This window comes from Sciurus carolinensis, chromosome 3 (assembly GCF_902686445.1).
Source record: "Sciurus carolinensis chromosome 3, mSciCar1.2, whole genome shotgun sequence".
Lineage (NCBI taxonomy): Eukaryota > Metazoa > Chordata > Mammalia > Rodentia > Sciuridae > Sciurus > Sciurus carolinensis.
The window spans coordinates 5,601,729-5,624,371 of NC_062215.1; the positions used below are offsets into that span (position 1 = coordinate 5,601,729).

General features: G+C 53.3%; 1 protein-coding gene across 2 annotated transcripts in view; it reads right to left on the reverse strand.

The window, feature by feature from the left end:
* Llgl2 (LLGL scribble cell polarity complex component 2) overlaps positions 1 to 21,981 on the reverse strand; it is a 36,828-nt gene extending 14,847 nt beyond the window's left edge. The window contains exons 1-3 of one of the 2 annotated variants that reach the window (XM_047546573.1): positions 21,828 to 21,980; positions 10,457 to 10,561; positions 910 to 1,007 (exon numbers count right to left, since the gene is read on the reverse strand). In XM_047546573.1, coding sequence (XP_047402529.1) covers positions 910 to 1,007; positions 10,457 to 10,531 — 173 coding nt within the window. In that variant the 5' untranslated portion in view covers positions 10,532 to 10,561; positions 21,828 to 21,980. Of the gene's footprint in view, positions 1 to 909; positions 1,008 to 10,456; positions 10,562 to 21,827 lie in introns of both variants that reach the window. The other variant, XM_047546574.1, reaches the window with a different exon arrangement.
* Between the last annotated feature and the right edge of the window lie 662 nt (positions 21,982 to 22,643).

Genomic DNA, 22,643 nt, shown 5'->3' on the forward strand with positions numbered 1-22,643 from the left:
CTCCAAAACCGTCCAGAACCCCCCGTTGACCTCCGAGCTGAAGCTTTGGGTAAAAGACCACCCAACTGGATGGTGACCAGCCTCAGCCAGGGAAGCACATCCCTGCCAAGCAGGGTCCATTCTACTCTGGTGTGTGTAGGAGGTGTGATCTGGAAGAGGTGCTGCCCCCTTCCCCAAGGCCACCCCAGCCCCGGCCACTTCTGCTTTTCACCACGGAGAAAGGTAAATAGACAAACCACTTCCAGGCTGTTGCCCGCCTCCACTCTCGGCACTCAGGGCCGACTACCAAGAGGGTACGTGGGACTTGAAGAGTCACCTCTAATTTTTTCTTTTGGTGGGGGAGCAGGTAGGACAGAGGGAAGCAGGGAAAACGAGAGCAGGCCTCCTTGGAAAGGGTTGTGTCCACCTACCTTTGGGGAGAACCCCAAAAGATCCCCACCACTGCAGCCTGGGTCAGGTACTAGGAAGGCACCCACCAGGCTCCGGGTTCTGACACTGGGGTCAGGCCTTTCTCTCTGGGACCCTAGCCCTCAACACAGTCCCTGCAAGGCCTCTGAGACCCCATACCCTGCCAGGGCAGAAGGAAAGATGCTGGGGCCAAGCTTCCCTCCAAGTGTGGTGCCTGGTTGCATGGGGGCGCTCACTGTGCCCAGTAGGGCTCCATTCTTGAAATCTCCAGCGATGGGTGAGAAAGGGAAACCAAGGAACAAACCCGTCCCTCCTCAGTTTCCAGCCTACCTCCTCCCCACTAGAAGGACGCACAACAGCTCACCATGCCCAGTCCCCACCCCTCCAACAAGTACACCCTCACCCCCAAGAAAATCACTTTCAAAACCACATCAGAAAAGTCTTACTCTTATCCCACCCCTCTGCAGCTTGCAGGTGGGAGCTGGGCACTGGAAAGGATACAGCTTGACGGCTCCGGAGCGGGTGCCGATGGCCAGGATGTGCAGGGAAGGGCTGTAGCCAAGGGCACTGGGCTGGTGCGGGAAGCCGTGCTCCACCGTCTGCAATGAGAGGCATGAGAGGCATGAGGGCCAGGCCTGCAGACACGTCCAGTGTCCTTGTGTTCCCTTTGCCTCACGGTGGTGGCTGGTGATCGATGGGTGGAGTTGCAGCCCAGAGCCAGCCCAGCAGGAAGGAGAGGTCTGGGCCCTTTTACTCCCTCCCATCAACTCCCCACCTCCAAGACCATTTCTGACCCTGTCCTTTTCCACAGGCTCATTGTTCTTGACACCCCACTGGTCACCTAATGCTCTGTAGGACCCCCAACTCTACCCTGTGCACCCTGGCAACAGGCCTGCCTGCCCTCCTGTAGTAACTGGGGGTGCTGAGGGTGGGGTGGGGACTGGCACCATGGAGACAGTGGTCCCTCAGGAAAGAAGCCTGGTGGAGCCACCGCTCCAGGTCCACCCTGTGCCCCGAGAGCATCCTGGTGTCCCTGCTCAGCTGTGGACTGTCCAAGGCCCCCTCCACCTCCAGTTTGCTGCCTCAAATCAAGGGTCCTCCTTGTCGGTTCTTCTCGACCACCTTCCCAGAAAGGAAATTTCTGGAGCATGGTTGCAGGTACATGCTTTTGTTCATTTCTTATTACAGAAGTAACATACATCATAGAAATGTTGGAATGTATTAAAAAAACACAAAAATTACCCATTGATCTCACAATCAGAAGTAGTTCTTGCTAACTTGGGACGTATATCCTTTGAGTCTTTTCTGTGCTTGTGAATGTACACATGTGTATACATTTATTTTTTTTTTTGCGGTGCTGGGGATTGAACCCAGGGCTTCGTGCTTGCAAGGCAAGCACTCTACCAACTGATATCCCCAGCCCACATTTACTTATTTTTGTGGTACTAGGAATTGAACCCAGGGGTGCTTGACCACTGAGCCACATACTCAGCCCTTTTTATTTTGAGATCTCACTAAGTTGCTGGGGATGGCTTTGAACTTGTTGGGATTACAGCACATGCCACGGCACCCAGCCCAGTTTATTTATTTGTAATAAGATTTTATTCTGTTCTCCTCAGTCTTCATTTATTTATTTATTTATTTATTTTTGCAGAATTGCAGATGGAACCCTGGGCCTTGCACATGCTACCACGGAGCCACAGCTCAGCCTGTGTAGTTTAATAGTGCAGAGGCAAGATCCCAATCACATCACAGACACACACAAACGTGAGTAGCTTTGCAGCCTGTTCCCCAAAGTCACTTGTTTGTTAAATGCTCGGAAGTAACTTTTAAAAAGCTGGAGAGTACTCTCAAGGTGGAGCTGCCTCACTGGCCGACCTTCTGGTACGGCGAGTTTCTAGAGCTCCTGCAGTTGCCCGGGTTCTGTCTGCAACCCCCAGCACTTCCTGAGGCAGCTGCTCCAGGGAAGGCGGCAGGCTGAAAAGGTATGAAGGTAAACACCAGGCTTCAGATGGACAAACCGCCTGGGGGAAGCTTCTTGGGCTCTGCTTCTTAATCAGCTACTCCCCACCCCCAGGGGTCACCTGCTCAGTGGGCTTGGAGTAGAGCACAGTCATGCCAACCAGTGGGTTTGCAGACTGCTTTTAACCATGGAGACCGCCAAGCCAAGAACGCTGCAGCGACAAGGCGACCTCCCCAGCCATACTGAGCAGCCCTGTCAGGACCCTGAGCAGAAGGCCTAACAGCTCAGCATACTCAATGGCTGCCTGCCTCTGCCAGCCCAGACCAGCCCAGTCCAGTATTGTGGTTCACTGAAGGAGGCCCAGGCCAGGGTCAGGCCAGCAGGAAAGCCGTAAGGACTGCTGGGATTTCTGGGTCTGGAAGGGGCCCTAAGGAGGGGAATAGACTGCCCTGCAAATGGTTATACCTGAATGGGACAGCCAGGAGGGCAGAAAGGACCCAGCAGGAGCCTCTAACAGCCCAGGTCCCAGTTCAGTTATGTAAAAAATGCAGGGTCTGGAAAAGTTCTGGGTAGTTAGCTGAGTATCTGGAATGTAAACATTTCCCAGGAGAAGGAGGGCAGGGAACCGAGAGGCTGTGTGGGACAAGTTCCCCCAGGGGCCCTACCAGGCCTCAGGCAGCCACAGGTTGCAGGGGGCCTCAGGAAGCCAGCTGCCAGAGACAGAAGCTTCCCGAGAAGGCACCATTTTCCCCATTACAGTCAGCAGCAACTCAGGGCAAAAGCCTGTGGAATTTGGAAGACTTCGGGGAAAATATTCTCCAGAGCTTGGTGGCCAGTAGCAGGCCCCACACCCTCAGCGGCCAGAACAGCAGGCAGGAGCCATAGGAGTTACAGAGCATTGCAATGTAGCTCGTGCCCCCAAGACGTTGGCTCTTAAACTTTCCCATATTTCAATTAATATAAATGTAACAATGGATGTTCAATTCAGTTATTGGAAAACTGGAGTATGTTTTGTAACAACTGGAGTTCCAATAGAAAAGCGGGTAGGCTCAGGAAGAACAATTTCCAGTATTCTTTTTCAACTGTAAATCTTCCAAATTCCAAGTAGAGTGGAGCATTTCCAAGGAAAATTTATGACTGAATTCAGATGGACTATAAAGTGTAAAATACCCCCAGATCTGAAAAACTTAGTCTTAAAAAAAAGAAATCTCCTTGGTTATTTGTTTTGCCTTCATGTCAAAAGAACACTATTTTGGATATGTTGGATTAAAGAGAATACACTAATTAAAATTAATTTCAATTGTTCAAAAGATTTTATGATACAATGTCTAGAAAATTTGTAATTATAAGCCTCATATTATAGTCCTGTGCACCAGCCCTAGGACTATTCTGCTTCAGAGCCTCAGGGCACCAGCAGGAAACTAAAGCCAAAGAAAAACAGTTCAGCAGTTTTGTTGGTTTGTTTGTTTGTTTGGTGCTGGGGAGAGCTTGCACATGCTGGGCAAGTGCTCTACTGAGCAACAATCCCCAGACTTTTTTCTGTCCCAAATATATTTTGAGACAGGGTCTCACTAAATTGCAAAGGTTGACCTCAAACTTCTGATCCTCCTGTCTCAGCCTGCTGAGTAGCTGAGGTTAGAGGTCTGGATCTGAAGTGTATATTAGGCTCTCTGATCACATATCCCATCAACTCACTGGCAGTGCCCCTGACAGCTCACCTGAGGCCCTCCTGCAGGTCAGTTCTCTTCTCCAACCCACAGGAAGATAAAGAAGTTGGGCCCATTCTTCTACCACCAGCATGCATTCCTCATTTCCTCCGGTGTCATGGGGACACTATGGTCACCTCTCCTTCCCATTCCGTCTTTCTCTTGCAGAGGGCCACTTAGAACAGGCAGTAAGTCAGACCCACTAAGCTTCCACTCCCCTCTGCCTCTTCACTTAGTAAGCTATTCTGCTCTTTGGGCCTCAGCTCACTTCCATCAACAGGATGATATCCCGACTGCCCTGAGCAGGGCTGTCCTTGGTGGAACACAAGGAACCTTAAAGCCACCTAAGTACCTGGAAGGCTCTGTTCAGCCACAGCACACAGGCCTTGCCCCAGAGCCCAGCTTCCTGCTAATATTCTCATCTTTCTGCCGCATTCCTGCTGCATCTTCTGGGACACCATACACAGACAACAATGGAAGGACTGAGGCTCCTTCAAGAGCAAAAGAAGGGGAGTGGGCCCAAGAGAGTGGGTTCAAATGTAGGTAGTGTAGCTCCCTGGGGATTCCTCAGCTCAGGGCACACAAACAAGACCCACAGAGCAGCTGGGTTCAGTGGCACATGCTGCAGTCCCAGCAACTTAGGAGGCTGAAACAGGATGACCCCAAGCATAGGGTGGACTCAGTATTTAGTGAAACCCTGTTTCAAAATAAAAAGGGCTGAGGATGCAGCTCAGTGGCAGAGTACCATGGGTTCAATTCCCAGACCACACACACACAAAATCCCACACAAATCCCCAAAGGAGGTAATTTTTTTTTTTTTTTTTTTTTTTTTCAGTGCTGGGGATCAAACCCAGGGCCTTGTGCTTGCAAGGCAAGCACTCTACGGATTGAGCTATCTCCCCAGCCTGCTCAAAGGAGGCAATTCTATGAGGTGGCTGAGCCTGGGTGCAGGGGACTGGGGTAGTTGCTAGGACAGGTAAGAAGGGATTTGGATTTGAAGACTGGGAGCAGTTCATCTGTCTATCTTTCAAAGGGACAGGGAGGAGCTAGAAACCCAGGGCATGTCCTAGGGAAACCACGTAAGGGAAGGAACCAAGCTCTGTCAGGCACCCCAGCCCTGCCCCAGCTGTCCCAAACATGGGTACACCCCGCCCACACCTTTGTCATCCCTCCCCGAACCTCTAACACCCTTTTAAGCCTCAGCATCCTCATTGGAGTACAAGGTCGATGCAGATGGCAATCCCCCAACCTTGTTTAGGGCCCTGGAAGAGGGAGGGCAGATGGCCTCCCTCCAAGGAAGATATCTGGTCAAGGCAATCCTGAGCATCCTGCAGTCAGGAGGGGCAGGGGCTCAGCCTGGGGCAGCAGGCACAGCTCCTGGCAGGCGGGCATCCAATTCCCTGACCAGCCCTTCCCGACCCAGGACTCCTGCTAACTCCAGCTGAGAATCCCAAGGAGGCTGCCCAAAGCTCAACAGCCTTGGGGCCATCCTCTCCATCCCCCTACCCAAGCCCCCATTCTGCTACCTGGCTCAGGTGACCTCTGCCAAGGGAGGAGAGAACAATGAGCCCTTGTGACAGGGAGTGGGGAATGGAGAGCAAAGATGTGCAGGAGCCGCCAAACTGCAACCTTAGCGGGTGTGGGAGAGAAAGGCCATCTGTCTCCCCTGGCTCCACAACCCAGGTCCAGATCCCCGGAAGGGAAGAAGTCCACAAAAGTTTTTTGTCAGAGACAGTGGGGGCCCTTGATCCTGCCCTCAGCCAGGGAGGGCCCCATCCAGGAGCAAGGACCTGAGGAGCCCTAATAGTTGTCAGGGGGTAGGAATAGGGAATGGCAGGACCAGAGCCCCAGGAGGCTGCCCAGAGTCAGAGGGGGCACACCCACCTGGCTGGCTGGGTGGCTCTCCCGATACTGGGTGTGGTTCAGCTCAGATTCCTTGCAGTTGGCAAGCAACCTGGCCCTCCCTATGTGGCTGTCACCTGACACCAGGGGCCCAGCCATTGGAAAGCCAAGACAAAACAAACTGGCCTTGGGCCGGGGCAATTGGTCAGGAACACTGAACACGCTGTGTGTTCAGGCCCTGGGCAGGAAGGTCCTGGACAGCCCCCTCTGCAGGCTCACCCTCAAGGGCGTGGCTGGCTCAGATGTGCTCGGGTTTCACCAAGGAGGTGAGCAGGTCAAAGCTGTATTCAAGGAAAGGGTTTTACTTTGCCAAACAAGTTCCCTTCCCCTCCTGAGTCACTTCCTCCCCACTGAGGTCCTGTGCTCCCTCATTAGGTCCTCAGTAGCCCTGCCAGTGGTCTTATCTATCTCCCCATAGGCTTGAAGACCTAATATACATGATAAATGACTACTTTACAGGTGAAAAAACTGAAGTTCAGAGAGGTGAAGTCACCAATCTAAGGTCACACAGCCCGGATGGGAATATCCTGATCCCTAATCAGCTCCGGTGGCCGGAATATGCTCAGGCTCTGCAAGCCCTGGCAGTCTCAGTTTCTTCACCTGTGGAGTGGAGACAGCATCCATCTATGAGTCATCATGAGAATGAGATCGATGACAAGGCAAATCTGGCTATGGTCTTAACAGTGTGCCAGGCACCACTGAACTCAGAACACCAGCCTAGAAGGAGGAGCCGTCATGATGCTCACTTTACAGGTGAAGAAATGGAGGAGTAGAGAGACTCAGTAATATGTCAATGACCACAAAGTAAGAAGGGAGCAGAGCTGGGACTGAGATCCAGGTTGTCTGACTCTGAGTCTCTGCCCCTAACCGCCATATCCTGATGCCTGGCACAAGGCTCTTTTTTTTAAAGTATTTTTTTAGTTGTCATGACCTTTATCTTATTTATTTATACGTGGTGCTGGGAATGGAACCCAGTGCCTCACACATGCTGGATAAGTGCTCTACCACTGAGCCCAGCCCCAGCCCATGGCACACAGCTCTTGCTGAACTGGCAGAGTTCAGAGTCACAGTCACAACTACTACCCAGGTATACGTGGCTCTCAGGACTCCTAGGGCAGTCCCTGCTCTCTTTGCAGCATCTCGCTAGCAATGGGTAGGAGTGTGGCTAGCAGGTGCTAGAGGGAAAGGCTCAAAACTGGATTACAAGCTGTATCCGTAATCAGTTTAGGGCCACGCCTGGGAGGGTGCCATTGTCACCCCCACCGCAGTCCCTTGCAGAATGGCCTTCAGGATGCAGCTCTCAGAAGTGGTGGGCAGAGTCCCCAGGCGTAGACAGTCTCCAGGGGGCTGACCCTTGCCTGCATCTAACCCATGCCAGCAGCCCACATGCTACTCAAGGTCCAGCTCTACTGCATGCGGGACCCTCCCTCAGGCGAGGTCCCCAGGCTCCCCAAATTCTGCCTCAAGACAGTGACACCAGAGACTGTGTGCAGCGATCCACCAAGTCCTCTCACCAGCTCTTTGGGCTGGCTTCTAAGATCACCTCTGTTCCACATGTACATCACCTGCCTGAGGTCATGTAGTGGGGGAGCCAGGCAGCCCGGTGCTGGGGACGACGCTAACCACCAGGAGAACCGCCCCTCCGTGAAGAGGGATCATTGTTGCTTCTATTCTGACTGGAGCCAAACAAACGAACGTTCCACTTTCCCTCAAACTTGCTCCTGGCTGTCCCTCCAGCACCTGGCACCACTCCCTCGCAGGACGGAGACCCCCCAGCCGCAGTGACCCGCGCCCCTTCCTTGTGCTCTGCCTCCTCACTCCACACCGCCTCTGCCACCAGGTCTATGGATCTCATGCCCTGAAGAGTGCCCTGTCCCAGTCACGCCCAGTCAGGAGCAACTGCACCCCACAGGAGACAATGTCTGGGGACACTGTGGGCTGTCGCATCTGGGGGGCATGATGGCCTCTAGTGGGTAGGATCAGGGAGCCTACTAGACATCCTGCAATGCTCAGAACGACCTGCAGCACAACTGGCCCCAGTGCAGAGGTTAAGAAGCTGTGCTCCTGCCTTGTCCTTCAACCTACTTCCTCTGGACTGTCCCTGGGATGTCTCCTAGCTTCAGAGTTTACCTGTTCCACTCAATGAGTGAAAATATCCCCAGTGTCAGCTTTTCTAAATCATCGACAGGATTGCTCACTTCCCTGTCAAAATCCCAGGTCCAGACTCCCAGGTTCTGGCCTCCCTTCTGCTCCACAGCCAGGGGAAGCCTGGGGCTAGAAGGGACTGCCATGAGCAGGACCACCCCATGTCCCAAATCCTCTAAGATGTGGCCTCATCTTCTAGTCCTATCCTTCCGGCTCCCAGAGCCCACATGAGACTTATCTATGACTCCTTACTCTCTCCCCAAACCTCTCAATTCTCCCCTTCCTTCTCACTGTAAGACATGGAATTTCAGGCCATCAGCTAGCTGTCCTCCCTAACTCCTGAAGGACAAAGGCGCCATCGTCTGAAACTGCCAGTCCCCAGACTTGAGCCATACACCTAGTAGGTGCTGCTCAAAGCACATTTCCTGAATGTGAATGGAAGGAGGAAGGCAGAGGAGGCAGGAAGAACTCCAGCAGCCTTGCCCACCCCATGCCATATCTGGCGGTGGGGTGGTTAAGTTTGGGGGACACCAGTGGGGGGTAGGAATTATGGGAGAAAGAGTCCTATGCCCCAACCTCACCCTGGCCTCATCCAGTGCACAGAGGAACTTGGGGTGGGGGTTAATCCTTTTGCTGAGCCTGTCTGTCCAGTTTCTGCCAGAACTAGCCACCATTTCCAAGTGAGAGATTCTAGCTTCGAGGGTAACAGAAGCACATTGGGGTCAACCAGGCCCCCTGGTGGACACTAAGGTTCTGAGACCCATATCCAGTACCCATGGTTGGCTCCCTCAGGAGTAAGGATGGCAGATCCCATGTATCCTGAGATTCCCCCATTCCCAGAACCTGCACCCTTATTTTCTGTGACCCAAAAGCAAGCCATGGAGAGGGACATTCACTTGGGAAAGCTCTGATTCCAGAAGCAGATGACCTTATGGCCAAGTTCCTTGGTGACACCTTCTCCCTCAGGTCAAGAAAACCAGAGGAAAATGGCAGGGCCTGCTGAGCCTCCTGCCCCGCTCTCCTGACACAGCCAGATCTGGAGGGAAACCTCCATCCAGAGCCCCCAGCAGCTGACACTCCTCGGTCACTGTGCCTAGATAACTGAAGTTAACTGGTTCCACATAAAGTCCCTAAGGAGCCTACAGTATGGTGTGGGTGATGGGCACACCATCTGCAGCTTGTAGACAAAGCAGGCTTTGAACCCAGGGGAGCCTCTTCCACACTTCTCAGACCAACAAAAAGCTAACAAAAAGAGAATTCCTCATTTTCCACAAGGAGAGGTGCCTTTCCCAACTGTCCAGTCCAATATCCACTATTTCCTTTTCTGGGAGGAGGGACCCAAACTGAAGCCCCCAACACAAGTTGGATATCCGGCTGGGGAGGTGGCTCAGTGGTAGAGCACTTGCTCAGCATGCACAAGGCCCTGGGTTTCAGGTCTTGGATTCTATCTCCAGCACCATTAAAAAAAAAAAAAAAAAAAAAAAAAAAAAAAAAAAAAAAAAAGCCAGAACTCTGCCTATAGGCATGTCCCGGAGGGTCAGACGCCCCAAGGGAGAGCATCACGGTGTACTCCCGGCAGGCCACTTGGGGCAGAGATCAAAGCAGAGGGCAGAAGGCTAATTACCCCCAAACAGCTCCAGATTGCTAGGTGGCACTGGTGAGGAGCTAAGAAGCCACGCGGCGCACCTCCTGTTTACAGGCCAGAGCTGGCCTTCTCAGCCCCCATGAACAAGCCTTGTGGAACTTCCGGGGCCCTAGGAGCAAGATTGGGGTAGCCAAAAGTCAACCCTGGCTCCTGACCATCCCTCCTCTCTCACACAGGCCTGGGTCCCACCAGAAGGAATCGGGTGGTCAGCCTGCAAGGAAAGCTGTGTTTTTCTTTGGGGGCAATTAGAGGATGAAGAGAATAGTCATGGCCTGTTCTTCGGGTTCCAAGGGCCCTTGTATCCCAAGAACATTATAACACTTTGCAGAGTTGGGTCAATTTCCTTTCATCTTTTCTGTCCCTAAGCTCCCTTGGCAGTCCTGCAACGAGGTAGCCAGGGCAGACTGTTTATGCACATTTTACAGGTGGGAAAACTCAGGCTTGGTGTGACTGGCAGAGGTCACATAGCCAGCAAGAGACTGGGACAAGGAATTCCAACTCCTGGGCATCTCACTGCCCTTGCCCAGGAAAGCCCTGTAACAACATCCCATTTCCGAAGTCAGATCTCCCAAGGGGCCCTCTAGGCAGTACCCAGTAAGCATCTTCATCCAGGGGAAGGAAACTGACCGACCCCCAGCTCCAGCCCTGGGAGAACTGCCAGCATCTCTCCTGCTTCCCCTTACTTACCTTATTAAATTGGAAAAGGTCCCGCTTGAGCCTCTCCCGCGCAGGGTCGTGCCCGGGTCTCAGGAACCGCCTCATCTTGCTTAGTCTACAGCCCCTGCCTGAGACCTGCAGAAACCAAAGGAGATGTGGAGCCCTGGCTGCCTCAGGCCTCCCCGCAAGCCCGCTTCACCCACAGTTTCTTGCGCTCATCCACGGTGTGGGCCAGAGGAAGTGGGGGAGACCTGGGTACCTGGGACCCGGCCTGTCCCTGGCTGGTTAATGCTCTAATGCTGCCTAGGTTTATAATGGGAGCAGAAGCTGGGGGAGGAAGCCATTTAGCCTGACTTTATAGGAACAAGGAGGGCCAGTAGGCCCCGAGGTTAATTAGCTTAATTGTTAACCTGTTTTCTGAAAATCATAAAACTTGGACTGACCAGAAAGGGAAACTTCACAAGCCACCCTCTAGAGCCAGTGGGAAGGTCCTCCCCAGCCACAGAGCAGACCTCAAAGGGGGCTGGGCAGAGACCTGAGCAATTCCAGGCAAGAGCACACCTGAGCCACCTGTCCTTCTAATTTCAGGGAGGCTCTCATTTAGTTTTTTCCAACCAGCCCTAGCCATGGGGAGGGACTCCAGTGGGAAAGGAAGTGTGCACAGTCGGGGGTGCTGGTCTACCCACTGGTGCTTGGGGCCCAGGTCCAAACCAAGAGGCTGCTAGGGTCTCTGTGGTAGGCTGCACCCCAGCCTTCCTGCTGATTCCAACACTGTCTCTGGCTCTCCCAGTTCCAGCTTCCCTGGGCTCTGATGGGGCAGGCTCAGAAGGGCTCCTTTTCCCAGGGGCTCAATGGAACAAAATCAGGAAAAGAAATCTGTGCCCAATAAATAAACCAGTTCAAGCCCCCAAACCATCCACCCACCAGAGAATGCATTCCCAGCCCAAGGGGGAACTATTTCTGGATTATCCTTGGGGGAAGGGGAAAGGATCATCTGCATTCCAGTTTCCGGCTTGCAGCAGCAGGACCTCCTGCTGACCACAGGACACCAAGGCCTGTCTCTGGGAAACAGGGGCTCAGGCCCACCTCGGAAATGGCGCCATTCATTCCACACTAGATTATAAAGGGAAGGCAAGCAGATCCTAACCGGGAGAAGCTTGATCTGGGCAGGGACAGGTAGAGGCAGGCCAGCTCAGTGTGTTAAGTGCTCAGATTAGGGCAGACAGAAGGGACATAGTCCACACTGGGGAAGGGGTTCCTATGCTGAGACCTGAAAGTTTTGGTTTCTCAGGAGGAGGCAAAATTAAAAACAAGACTAAGGATATAGCTCAGTTGTACAGAACTTGTCCAGAAAGTGCAAGGCCCTGGGTTCAATCCCCAGTGGGAGTGGGGCACCAGGTCAGGACTTTGCATATCAAAGGACCCTATGGATCTAACACTGGGGCTCCTCAGAGGCAACCCTTCACAGCATGCAATATGCATGTTAGAGTTGCGGGGGTGCGGGGGGGGGGTAGGGGGGAGTTCTGGCCAGGAACTAGGGCTTGCCATGCTGGAAGGGGTCACCTCTCTCTGCATTTATGTTGTAAAACAGAGGCAAAGGCCCACCCCCAGCACAAGTAAAAGGACCAGTCATCTCCAAACCAAACACCCAGGACCAGCTTTCCAAGACAACCAAAGACCATTACTCACAGTGAGGAATAGGGGGAGATGTGTGCCTTCACATTTGGGGGGCACCAGACTGCAGCAAAGCCTCCTATGCCCGAGGAGTGCAGGCAGCTGGGAAAGTCCTGGTGCCCACTTGATCTGAGGCCCCACAGCAGGCCAGAGAACACACATGAGAGCCCTGGGGGCTCCTGGGATTGGAAGTGAAAACAGTGATCTCCGCCTCTGGACAAACAGCTGAGCCGCCGCACATTCCAGTCGTGGGGGAGGGCCTCTGAGCTCTGGGCTCCAGGAGTGCTGGCTCTCCCATCCCTGGGCTGAGGTCATTAGGTCAGAAGCCAGAGGAAGCTGGGAGTGACTCCTTGGAGGAGGAGAAGGTACTCAGACTCCAGGGAACGGACAAGAGGCCACAGCACCATCTGTACCAAGGACCCCACACAATTTAAAGGTAGAGGGTGGGTAGAGGGACGAAGAGGGTAAGAATGCCCAGCCATCTACCCAAATACCCCTCCAAGCATCTGCCATACACTGGGCATTGTACCAGACCCCCTGTGTGATACCATCATTATGTTTTCAAAAATTTGCTCAGGTGACCTGTGCACATTACAGAAAAAGCAAACTATACAGAGGAGAAAACCCTCTCTGAATCTGTTTAACTGTGTGTTCCATACACATCCTGACCACCTCTGCACTCTGCATCGGAGTTTGTGAATGTGGGACACTCAACATTTCTGCAGGCAGCTACTTGAAAGGAGTGGAATGTCCCTGCTTAGATAAGAAAACCAAAAACCTGAGCCACATGACTTGTCCAAGGTCGCCAGTAGGAAGTAGGAGAACTCAGTTTGGACTCAAGTTCTGGCTAACTCCTGAATCAAAAGGCCTGGGAGGCGGTGGAAGTTGGCTACTGCAGGGGAGGGGATGCCCAACTATATCCCTGCAATTTAAGGACAGGGACCCTCCCACTGTCCAGCAGCTCCGCGCCAACCAAGCAGTTTGGGGCTGAGAGCTCCCGGGGTGCTGGTGAGACCTGGTTAGGCAGGGTTGGGTGACCTCACTGCTCATTCCACTGGCACCTGGACCCCCCACTGCGTGGAGTGACAGTCAGTCAGAGTCAGAGCTGGGCAGGCCCAGCACCTAGACCTCCGTGTAGCCTCCCAACAGAGAAACTGCCCAGGTTAAGGCAAGAAACATGCCCGCTTCCTGAGGCAGGGGGACAGGTTTAGGCCTGGCTAGACTGACCTCCAGGCAGTCCCTCAATGCCACCCACTCCAAACAAGCAAATTCTCTGTGGAGACGCCCAGGAAGCCAGGCCCAACTTCCACACTATCTGGTGCAGAATAAATCTGCCTGCTCAGCCCACTCCTGGGAGCCAGGGAATGTAAAGGAAAGAACTTTGCACAGGTCCCGTGAAAGAAGGAGCAGCACTGAATACAGAGTGCCTGGCACAGCGCTTGGCATGGAGCAGGCCTAGTCTTGGGGGTGCCACTGTGACTGGGGAGGGGCAACTCTTTCTCAAGAACACAAATCATTCAATGGGATGATTTTGGGGTGGGGGGGTAGGTGCCAGGAATTGAACTCAGGGACACTCAAACACTAAGCCATATCTCCGGTCCTATTTTGTATTTAGAGACAGGGTCTCACTGAGTTGCTCAGCACCTTGCTTTGGCTGAGGCTGGCTTTGAACTCGCAACCCTCCTGTTTCAGCCTCCTGAGAAGCTGGGATTACAGATGTGCCATTGCATCCAGCTCCTTTTTATTTTTTATGAGACAGGGGACTCATTAAATTACTGAAGCTGGCCTTAAACTTGCAATCCTCCTGCCTCAGTCTCCCATGCTGCTGGGATTACAGGCATGCACAACTGCGAGTGGTCAAAGAGATGATTTCTGACCGCGAACAGGATTTTTAAGAACATGAAGATGCTGAGGTCTAGCAGCCCAGTTTTGGGAAAGCCTCGGTGCCCACTCTCTCGCCAGGGCCTGTGCATTCGCTGCTCTACCTAGCCCATTTAACCTCCAGATGCTCAATAGCCCTTCCTGGACCACTGTCTGAAAGTGCAACCTCCCCTGCCATGCTCTCCTCTGTCCCCACCTGGCTCTTCTCCTTAGACCTTGCCCCGATTCAGGACACTCAAGGGTTCACTTATTAATCTTGTTGACTACCTGGGGAGCCTTCCACAGAGGCGGCTGTCTTATCCAGTGAGTTCTGTCCCTTCTCGCACTGTAGCATCCTCAGTGCACATGGCAAGCCTCATTCCTAAAACTGCTGAACAAACAAATGGGTATGGAAGAAGCAACGTCTCTGCTCATGAACGGGATGAAGCTTGGGTGGTGGTAAGAACTGCAGGCAGAGCAGCAAGTGTGAAGCCTCAGGTCAGAGCAAGCTTGCAGATTCCAGGAGCATGAAGACAAGTCAGGGCCATGGAGACCCGCACAGGTGACATGGGAGAGATGATGAGGGTCAGAGGAGGGGCCTCCAGGGACACAGTGAGGAATTTCAGTTTGACCCCACTGGGAGCAGGGGCCTATGTGGACTGCCCTCTCCTTGGCAGCTTGCTGGCTGTCCCACGTTCCCTCGGTGGGGTCTCTGAGCTACTTCTTGTCCTCTCCAGCAGCACATCAAGTTACTTTTCAACAGGTCATCTGTCTGAACCCGTCCTGACCATTTTCACTGTGCTCTCCCTCATTCCACTGCACCTTGAGCCAAAATGATCCCTTAAAACTGCTGTGAAGCCAGGCACAGTGGCACATGCCTATAATCCCAGTGACTTGGGAGGTTGAAAAAGAAAGAGTCCAAGTTTGAGGCCAGCCTGGGCAACCTGGTGAGACTCTGTATCAAAATTTAAAAAAAAAAGGGGGGGGGGATGTAATTCAGTGGTAGAGCACTTGCCTAGACATGTGAGGCCTGGGTTCAATTCCCAGTAACACACACACACACACCACGCAAAAGGAAGGAAGGAACACCTGCTGTGGAACACCATCAAGTTCCACAAACATTTACCCTAGCCTCATTAAGCTACCGGGAAGATAGGGAAGTGACCTAAATGACCAACAACATAGGACAGGTGAAGTGAGCAAGACCCCACGATAGAGGGCTTGCTGTAACAGAACAGGCATACGACTCTTCAGGGAGAAGGAAGCATGTGTACGAGGTTTTCATGAGCCGGGTAGAGTCTACTAAAATATTTACATATAGTGGGGTGTGGTGTACATGCCTGAATACTAGCTACTAGGGAGACTGGTGCAGGAGGATCACAGGTTCAAGGCCAGCCTCGCAATTTAGCAAGACCCCCAGCACTTAGCAAGACCTTGTATCAAAATTTAAATATAAAACAAAAAGGGGTGATGATATAGCTCAGAGGTAGAGTGGCCCAGTGCTGGGGGAACAAGAGGTTCACATATAAACTACATTCTGCCAGGGTTATGGGATTAGCGGGATTCTTTTCTTGTGGTTCACCACCTCTGATGAAGGGGAGGTAAGAGGATCAGATGGGAGAGGAATGAAGCCCCAGACAGTGGCCACGTGCGAGGGTGAGCCTGACTCCTCTTGGTGGCCTCACGCAGCTCGCTGAGCGCACAGGCACTCATGTTTACCTGAGTGGGGAGGCACATCACCTGTAGAACAGGTACAAAAACTGGAAAGCCAGGTACTCAGGTGGGTGAAACCAACTACTAAGAGGGACACAGAAAAAGAAGCAAGTTCCAGAGTCCCACAGGCTAAGGAGACCCCAGGTCTCCAAGTTCAACACCAGGACGGGAACAGGGCAGGAACTGGGGAGTCTACCCAGCTAGAGCACTACCTTGACACCAGGCTGCCTAAGAAGAAACACCTTCTCCATCCTCAGCTCCTAAAGATTACCCAACCTCAGCTCCATCCCTGCCTATCACAAGCTCTTTCCATGACCAAGCCATCTTCTTGCTCTGTTCCTACAGGGCCAGGCACCCAGGGTTCAGGGACAGCCCACGCAAGGCTCACTGACCCGGGTTTGATCCCCATCTATTTCCTACCCAAGTCTGTGCCTTGTGTGTAGAACTAGCCTGAGAGTTCCCTGTGAACAGCTGATCTAGCACTTTCCTTCTCTTCTCAAAACTCTAATCACCCCCCCCCCACACACACACACCCTAATGACCTGCAAAAAGAGGGAGCCCTCTGCTTGGGGACAGGTTAGAAAATCCACACACTGTCTTCCCTTCCCATCCTCTGCCTGGACCCCACCTCACCTCTGGGATACATGTTAACCTCTCCACCAAGACTAGCAGAGGCAGGGAAAGAATAACTGCATAGGGTGGGTCTGTCTTGGGCTCCCTGCTCTAAGTGACAGAGCTGACTGAGCCCCAGTGGGGAAGGAAGGGATGGGTCCCCTGGCTACCCCCTGCTGGCACTGTTAGGGTACCTGGGCTAATATGCCCCTATGATACCAATGTGTTACCAAGCTAAGTTCAACTGTCCTAGAGGTGTGGGATGATCCAGAAGGCCCCTTGACAGCCCAGGCATTTCCTCTGATCTCCTAGGAGAGTCCACACCCAAGGCAGGACTCAAGGTTCCTGGGTGGGCCCCAGGGAGAACAGGTCCGGGAGCCACATCCAGCATCCACCCTCCTGCTCTCCAGGAACGCACCACATGGGGTTACAAACCCTTCTCTCTTCTCCCCTTTGCTCAGGCTCCCCACAGCCTGTCACTGATCAAGAAGTTGCCCTTGCTTCCCCAACATCCTGTGTGAGGCCTGTGTGCGGCTTTGGCTGCCTATTTGGCGGATGTGAGAACACCCCTGCACCTCCTATTGATGGGAGGGGCAGGGCAGGGCTCTAAGCCACTGGGACAGCTGCTGACTGCTCTTCTGTCCCTGCCTACTCAGATGCCTGTGGCTGCTTTGCTAGGGTCCATATTCCCTTGGATAACCCTATCTCCCGGCAGCACCAAGCAAACCTGGGCTGAAGCACACCTCCATGGAAGGAGGTCAAGGGGAACACAGACCCAGGTGAGGGGACCAGAGAACTGTCACTACTAGTGTTTTAGGTATTAAAAAAATCACTGCATATTATGGCCAGATACTATTTTAAGCAATTCACATGCATCATCTCACTTAATGCTTTTTTATTTATTTATTTATTTATTTATTTATTTATTTATTTATTTATTTGTTTATTTATTTGGTACTGGGGATTGAATCCAGGGGCACTTTGCTACTGAGCTAAATCCCCAGCACTTTTTGCTTTTTTAATTTTGAGACAGGTTTTCATTAAATGTCTCAGGGCCTCTCTAAGTTGCTGAGGCTGACCATGAACTTGCAATCCTCCTGCCTCAGCCTCCCAAACTGCTGGGATTATAAGCATCTCATTTAATTCTTCCAATTACCTATGAAATAATTGACTCAAGGTGCCATCAAGCCCCCAATGAATTCAAGTCCCAGCTTGAACTCTGATCAGAGTCCAGAATCCTTTGTTCATTTCCAGTCTCTCTCCTGGGGTACAAGTAGGCTGGAAGGAGTCAGCCTCCACTCCCACTGCTGTCTACCCTATACAGTCACAATCCTATCCATCCCACAACCCTGAGAGAGTCCCACTGGGCCCAGGGTCCTCCTAAAGCTTTCCTCCATTGCCCCTCCTGAGGCCATGAGTGGGGCCGGAGGTGGGAATGCATACATTCCCATGTGGCAGCTTCAGGTCCCTCTGTCATCCTACACCAGACTACAGGACAGTGAGAGGTAAGATGAGGCCAAAGACCAGACGAAGCAAAACCATTCTGAGGAGGAGACAACTTGCTGGGGGTTGGGGCGGGTGGACTGTTCAGCCTAGGCAATCGAGCCCCATCCTAGGGCCTCCTACCTGCCCTGAAACTTGAACAGCTGCTACAGAGAACTGCCAGGAGATGTCAGCTGCAGAATGGAGGGACTATGCCACAGTTGAATCCCCAGTGACTCATGGCAGGCATTCAAATTATTTAACTTCAAGGACTCTCTCACCTCCTCCAATGCTCAAATGTCCCCTTCTTGCCAAGGCCCAGCCTAAATACCTTTTAAAGCCGCAATCCACCACCATGAGGGATCCCAGCCCTTGCTCTAGCTCTCTTAACCCACAACTTACATCACCAGCTACTGGGTTATTTATTACTTATCTTATTTTATGTTACTCATGTGCCCCACTCTAGAAAGTTCCATGATGACAGAGACCTTTGCTTTAAGGATTACATTCAGTATCTAGAACAATGCCAGGCCTTCAAGAAGCACCGATAAATACCTGTTAACTCAATAAATGAACAGTTGGACGGCACAAGATTAACTAGGCAAGGTCTTCTTCAGTCATTGACTCCAAAGAACACTGAGGTGGGGCCTACAGTGTCCTCAGAAAACTACACTTACCATGTTCTCAAGACCCGTGTCAAGGTCAGGACCAGGAGGATGTCATCAAGGCACCCTGCTAGAGATATCCTGGTGGTCCCTACCTCAGACCAATACTCCAAGACACCCAGTTCCTTTGCAAGGAGAATCCCAGATTATTGTAAATATTAGTACTATTTACTAGAGCCAAATAGATCTGTGCCTAAGGTCCCTTTTGTCAAACACTGGCAACATTGAGTCAGGTGCCTCGAGAGAAGGCTCTAGTTTCTGCCGAATTCCTGAAGGGTAGAGTCAGGTACCTTGCAGGTTCCCTGTCCCCACACCCAGAGGAGCCTCTCCTAGCTCAAGAATTCATCATGGTTCCTGGGAAGGGGAAGGAGTAGGGCGACTCTTCAAAGGACCAGTTTCCTTTGAGGCAGGGCAGGGAGTGAAAGCCACCCCAGGAGGACCTGGGCATGGCCACAGGGCACAGCAAGGGGGGAACTCCCTGGGATCCCTAGGGAGCCAGAGCTGGATACAGTAAGCAGTCAGCAGTTTTCCCAGTGGGGAACACCATCTTCTACCCTGTACCCTCTTTTTCCCTGCACACTGCACCTGGGCAGAGGAAAACAAAGTTGCCAAGCCTATCTGGCATGCCGCAGCCAGGAGGAGCTGCGACAGCGATATCGCCCAAGTCAGATAAGAGGGCCTCTCAGAGCTGAGTACTGAGAATAAACAAGTCCAGGCCACCAGTGTGCTGCAAGCAGCCAACCAGAGAGGCAACCCTGGCCTTGTGGGCCTCCACCCTGGCCCCCAACTCAGGTGTCCCACTGGCTGCTCCTGATTCATCTGGAAAGACCATGCAGCTCAGACTCCCATGGTGCTCCTGGAGGCTCTTATCAGGGATGTTCAAGGGTCCCTGTGGATAGCAGTGGTCACAGGCTGATGGCAGAGGGTTCAAGCTTTCATGTTCCATGTACTACTTTCCCTCCCAGAGGGAGAGTCCAGGGGGCCAGAAAGCCCTGGCAGGAGAGGACACTTCCTCCCCAAGTGAGGTTGAAAGGGGGCACTATGGAATTTCCAATCTCCTTAAGGACCACAGAGCAGCACCGGAATGTGCTGCCCTGCCCCACAACAGGGTGTAGAAAAGTCCACAGGGGGAGCCCTTCAGGCCTGGGAGAGCAAAACTGATTCGATTCTGCACTCAGGAAAGACCCTCCATCAAGCCTCACTACTGGCTCACCCAAGAAGCCAAGGAAGTACAAAGAGCAGCGGGAATGGAGTGTCAGGTGAGGAGAGGCCCCTGCCCCTACTCCTGAGAAATGTCCTCACAGAAACGTTCTGACCTCCAGGGACCTTAAACGATCACAAAATCACGATCCTTTGGCTGATTTCTGGATAGAGAAACAAATTCCCTCAATCCATTAGGTGTTTCCAAAAGGAACAGGTGTCCACTCAAAGGCCTGTGAGTGACTGACACTTTTTATACTTCCTGGGAAGCAACAAGGTCCTGGTCCTTGGGTGCCTAATATGCACCAGGCCACACGTGCTCATATTTTCACCTTCTCGGCGACATCTGTTAAAACACGGCTCAGCATGGTTAAGAGGATGAAGCATGATTCAAAACCACTTGTGTGTCTGGGAAGACACTAAAAATCTTTTTTTTTTTTTTTTTTTTTTTGTGGTGCTGGGGATCGAACCCAGGGCCTTGTGCTTGCAAGGCAAGCACTCTACCGACTGAGCTATCTCCCCAGCCCGACACTAAAAATCTTAATGAACACTGATTGCCAAAGACCATCAGGAAGGGTGAATCTTTTTCTGCCTTACTTTACACTTTCTAAATTCTTTCATTTTTTTCCACTGTGGGTCCCTATTCCCTTTCTTGTTTTTTAAATGAACAGAGGTTACCTAGGACTATGAGCCTTTTCTTTTTTTACATATGTATATATTTTAGTGGTAGGTGGACATAATACCTTTATTTTATTTTTACGTGGTGCTGAGGATCGAACCCGGGGCCTCATGTGCGCTAGGCGGGCGCAATGAGCCACAACTCCAACCCCGAGCATTTTCTTAATACCATTGTCTATTGAAAACTCACAACTATTTTAATAAAATTAAAATTATACTAACCTGCCACCCAAGGAGACATTCAGATGTCTCCTTTCAGATAGAGTAACCCTAGATCCTAGAAACACTGTTCAGGGGCACCCAAAGGGACTTGTCTGAGGCTAACTTCAGAGAAGAGGAACAAGATCTGGTCAAAGCCCAGAAGCTGGGCTTTAGTCCTGACCGCCACCAGCAAGCTCTGTGGGCAGATGACTTAGGAAACTAGACTCAAATTCCTCGTCTTTGAAATAAAGAGGTCCATGCCTGCCTTCTCCTGCCTTCTGGAGCCCCAGCTCACCGACATAGTCTTCCTCAAAAGCCAGCTCTGATCTTGGCTTCCCCTGGTTGTGCAGCGCTCTTCTGCGGCACTCACGTTCTTCTCACCTGTGTTTTTCACTGACACACCCATGCCCGATTCGCTCAGAATCTCTTCTGCAGAACCCTGAGTTATATACTCTTGCAGGGTCCACAGTGCCCAGGTGAAGGCCATGACATATGAATCCCAAGGGAAGGGATGCTGAGTCTAAGTCCCACCTTCCTCCCCCAAAGCTATCTCAGGTGAGCGCCTCCCAGGACCACACCGCGGCTACTCTGGTTACAGTCAGGTCTTCCCACAGCCAAGGCCCAGTGTCTCCACCAACCGTCCAGCAGGAGCAAACCAAGACACACTTTCTTTTGGCAAGAATTTTCCACTCTTCGCCAAGCCTAACAGCGCAACTCCCACCCCTCAGCGTGGAAAAGGCTGGGCTCAACATCGTCGTCTAAAGGTGTCCAAAGCCGCCTAGAGCAGAGAAAGGCCCCGAGATCGAAGTCCCTCCCGCGGACTTCCTGCGTCCGGGGATTAGGAGGCACAAAGGGCCCGCAGGGAGAGAGCCCAGATGGCAGGGTAGGGGCTAAGCCGCCAAGGTAACGCGCTCCAGTCCACGCTCGCGGAGACCGGGTCACGGGAGACTCGCGTCGCCGGCCTCCCCAGCCAGGCCTTGCACGTGGGCCCGGGGACTCTGTTCCCATCCGCGGTGTCCCGCACCCAGTCCGGCCGGGCACCTGTTCTCCCGCTCCTGAAAGCCAACACTGTTGTGCAAACCCAAATCTCAAGTTTGGTAATCGGGGGCGGGTCGGGCAGAGTTCCCAGCGGTACTTTCTACAGGTGTCTTTCCCACTGGAGCTAAACGACAGGGACAAGGACGAGGCGGCGGACCTGGGCGCAGCCCTCCCAGCCGGTAAGCCCAGGGGTCTCGGCCTTCCCCCTCCTCCCCGCCCGGAGGACTGGGCGCCCCAAAGGGGCGGGAGGGCTAGGTGGGTCCCAGCCCGCACCTCACCTGGAACCCCAGGACGGCCGCTGCCCGAGGCCTCGGCGTGCCTTGGCGCCCGCTGGCGGCTCCGCTCCTTCTGCCGCGCGGGCCCACGGGCTGTTAGCTGGGCGGCTGTCTCCTTCCTGCTCACCTCCGGCGCCGAGGGCCGGGGGCGGAGCCGCCGCTATTTACATAAAGGGCGAGCCGGCTGGGCCGGCGGAACCCCGAGCGCCGGGCCCCAGCGGCCCGCCCCCGGCCCCGCCCCCGCCGCCCAGCGCCGACGGGGCGAGGGTGCAGCGGGGCGCCCTCGAGGGCGGGGACCACGCTCCGGCCAATCCCCAGCCCCGGGGCGCGGGGGCGGGGCCACGGCCCGCGTGAATATGCACGAGGCGCTGCCGACCCGCCCCTGCTCTCACCTGCTCTCACCTGACCGAAGGACGGCGCGCCACGCCCAGTGTCCCGCCGCCTCCTGGAGGAGGAAATAGTTCCCGGAACCCGAGGCAGCCCCCAGCCGCCTCCCAGATCAACTCTCGGAGGAAGCTGACCCTCCCACGATTCGCCCCCAAAGGGGCACAGCCCGGCCAGCTCCTCAAGAGCGCTCAGCGGGGAGAGTGACTGGCGGACACAAAACCCGGTTTCAGGACCCACGGGTAGGGTTGTAGAGAAGAGGGCTTGGCAGCAAAGCACCTTCCCCTGGGGTTGGCTCCCCTCTTCTGTTACTGTGGAGGCAGGCTGGGGCCCTAAGTCTCAAGGGACACAGAGCTCAAGCAAGGGAGGGGGTTGGAGTGAAGAGGGGCGGGTACAGAAGGGGCCAACCATGGCACTGCAGCTTGTGGTCACTCC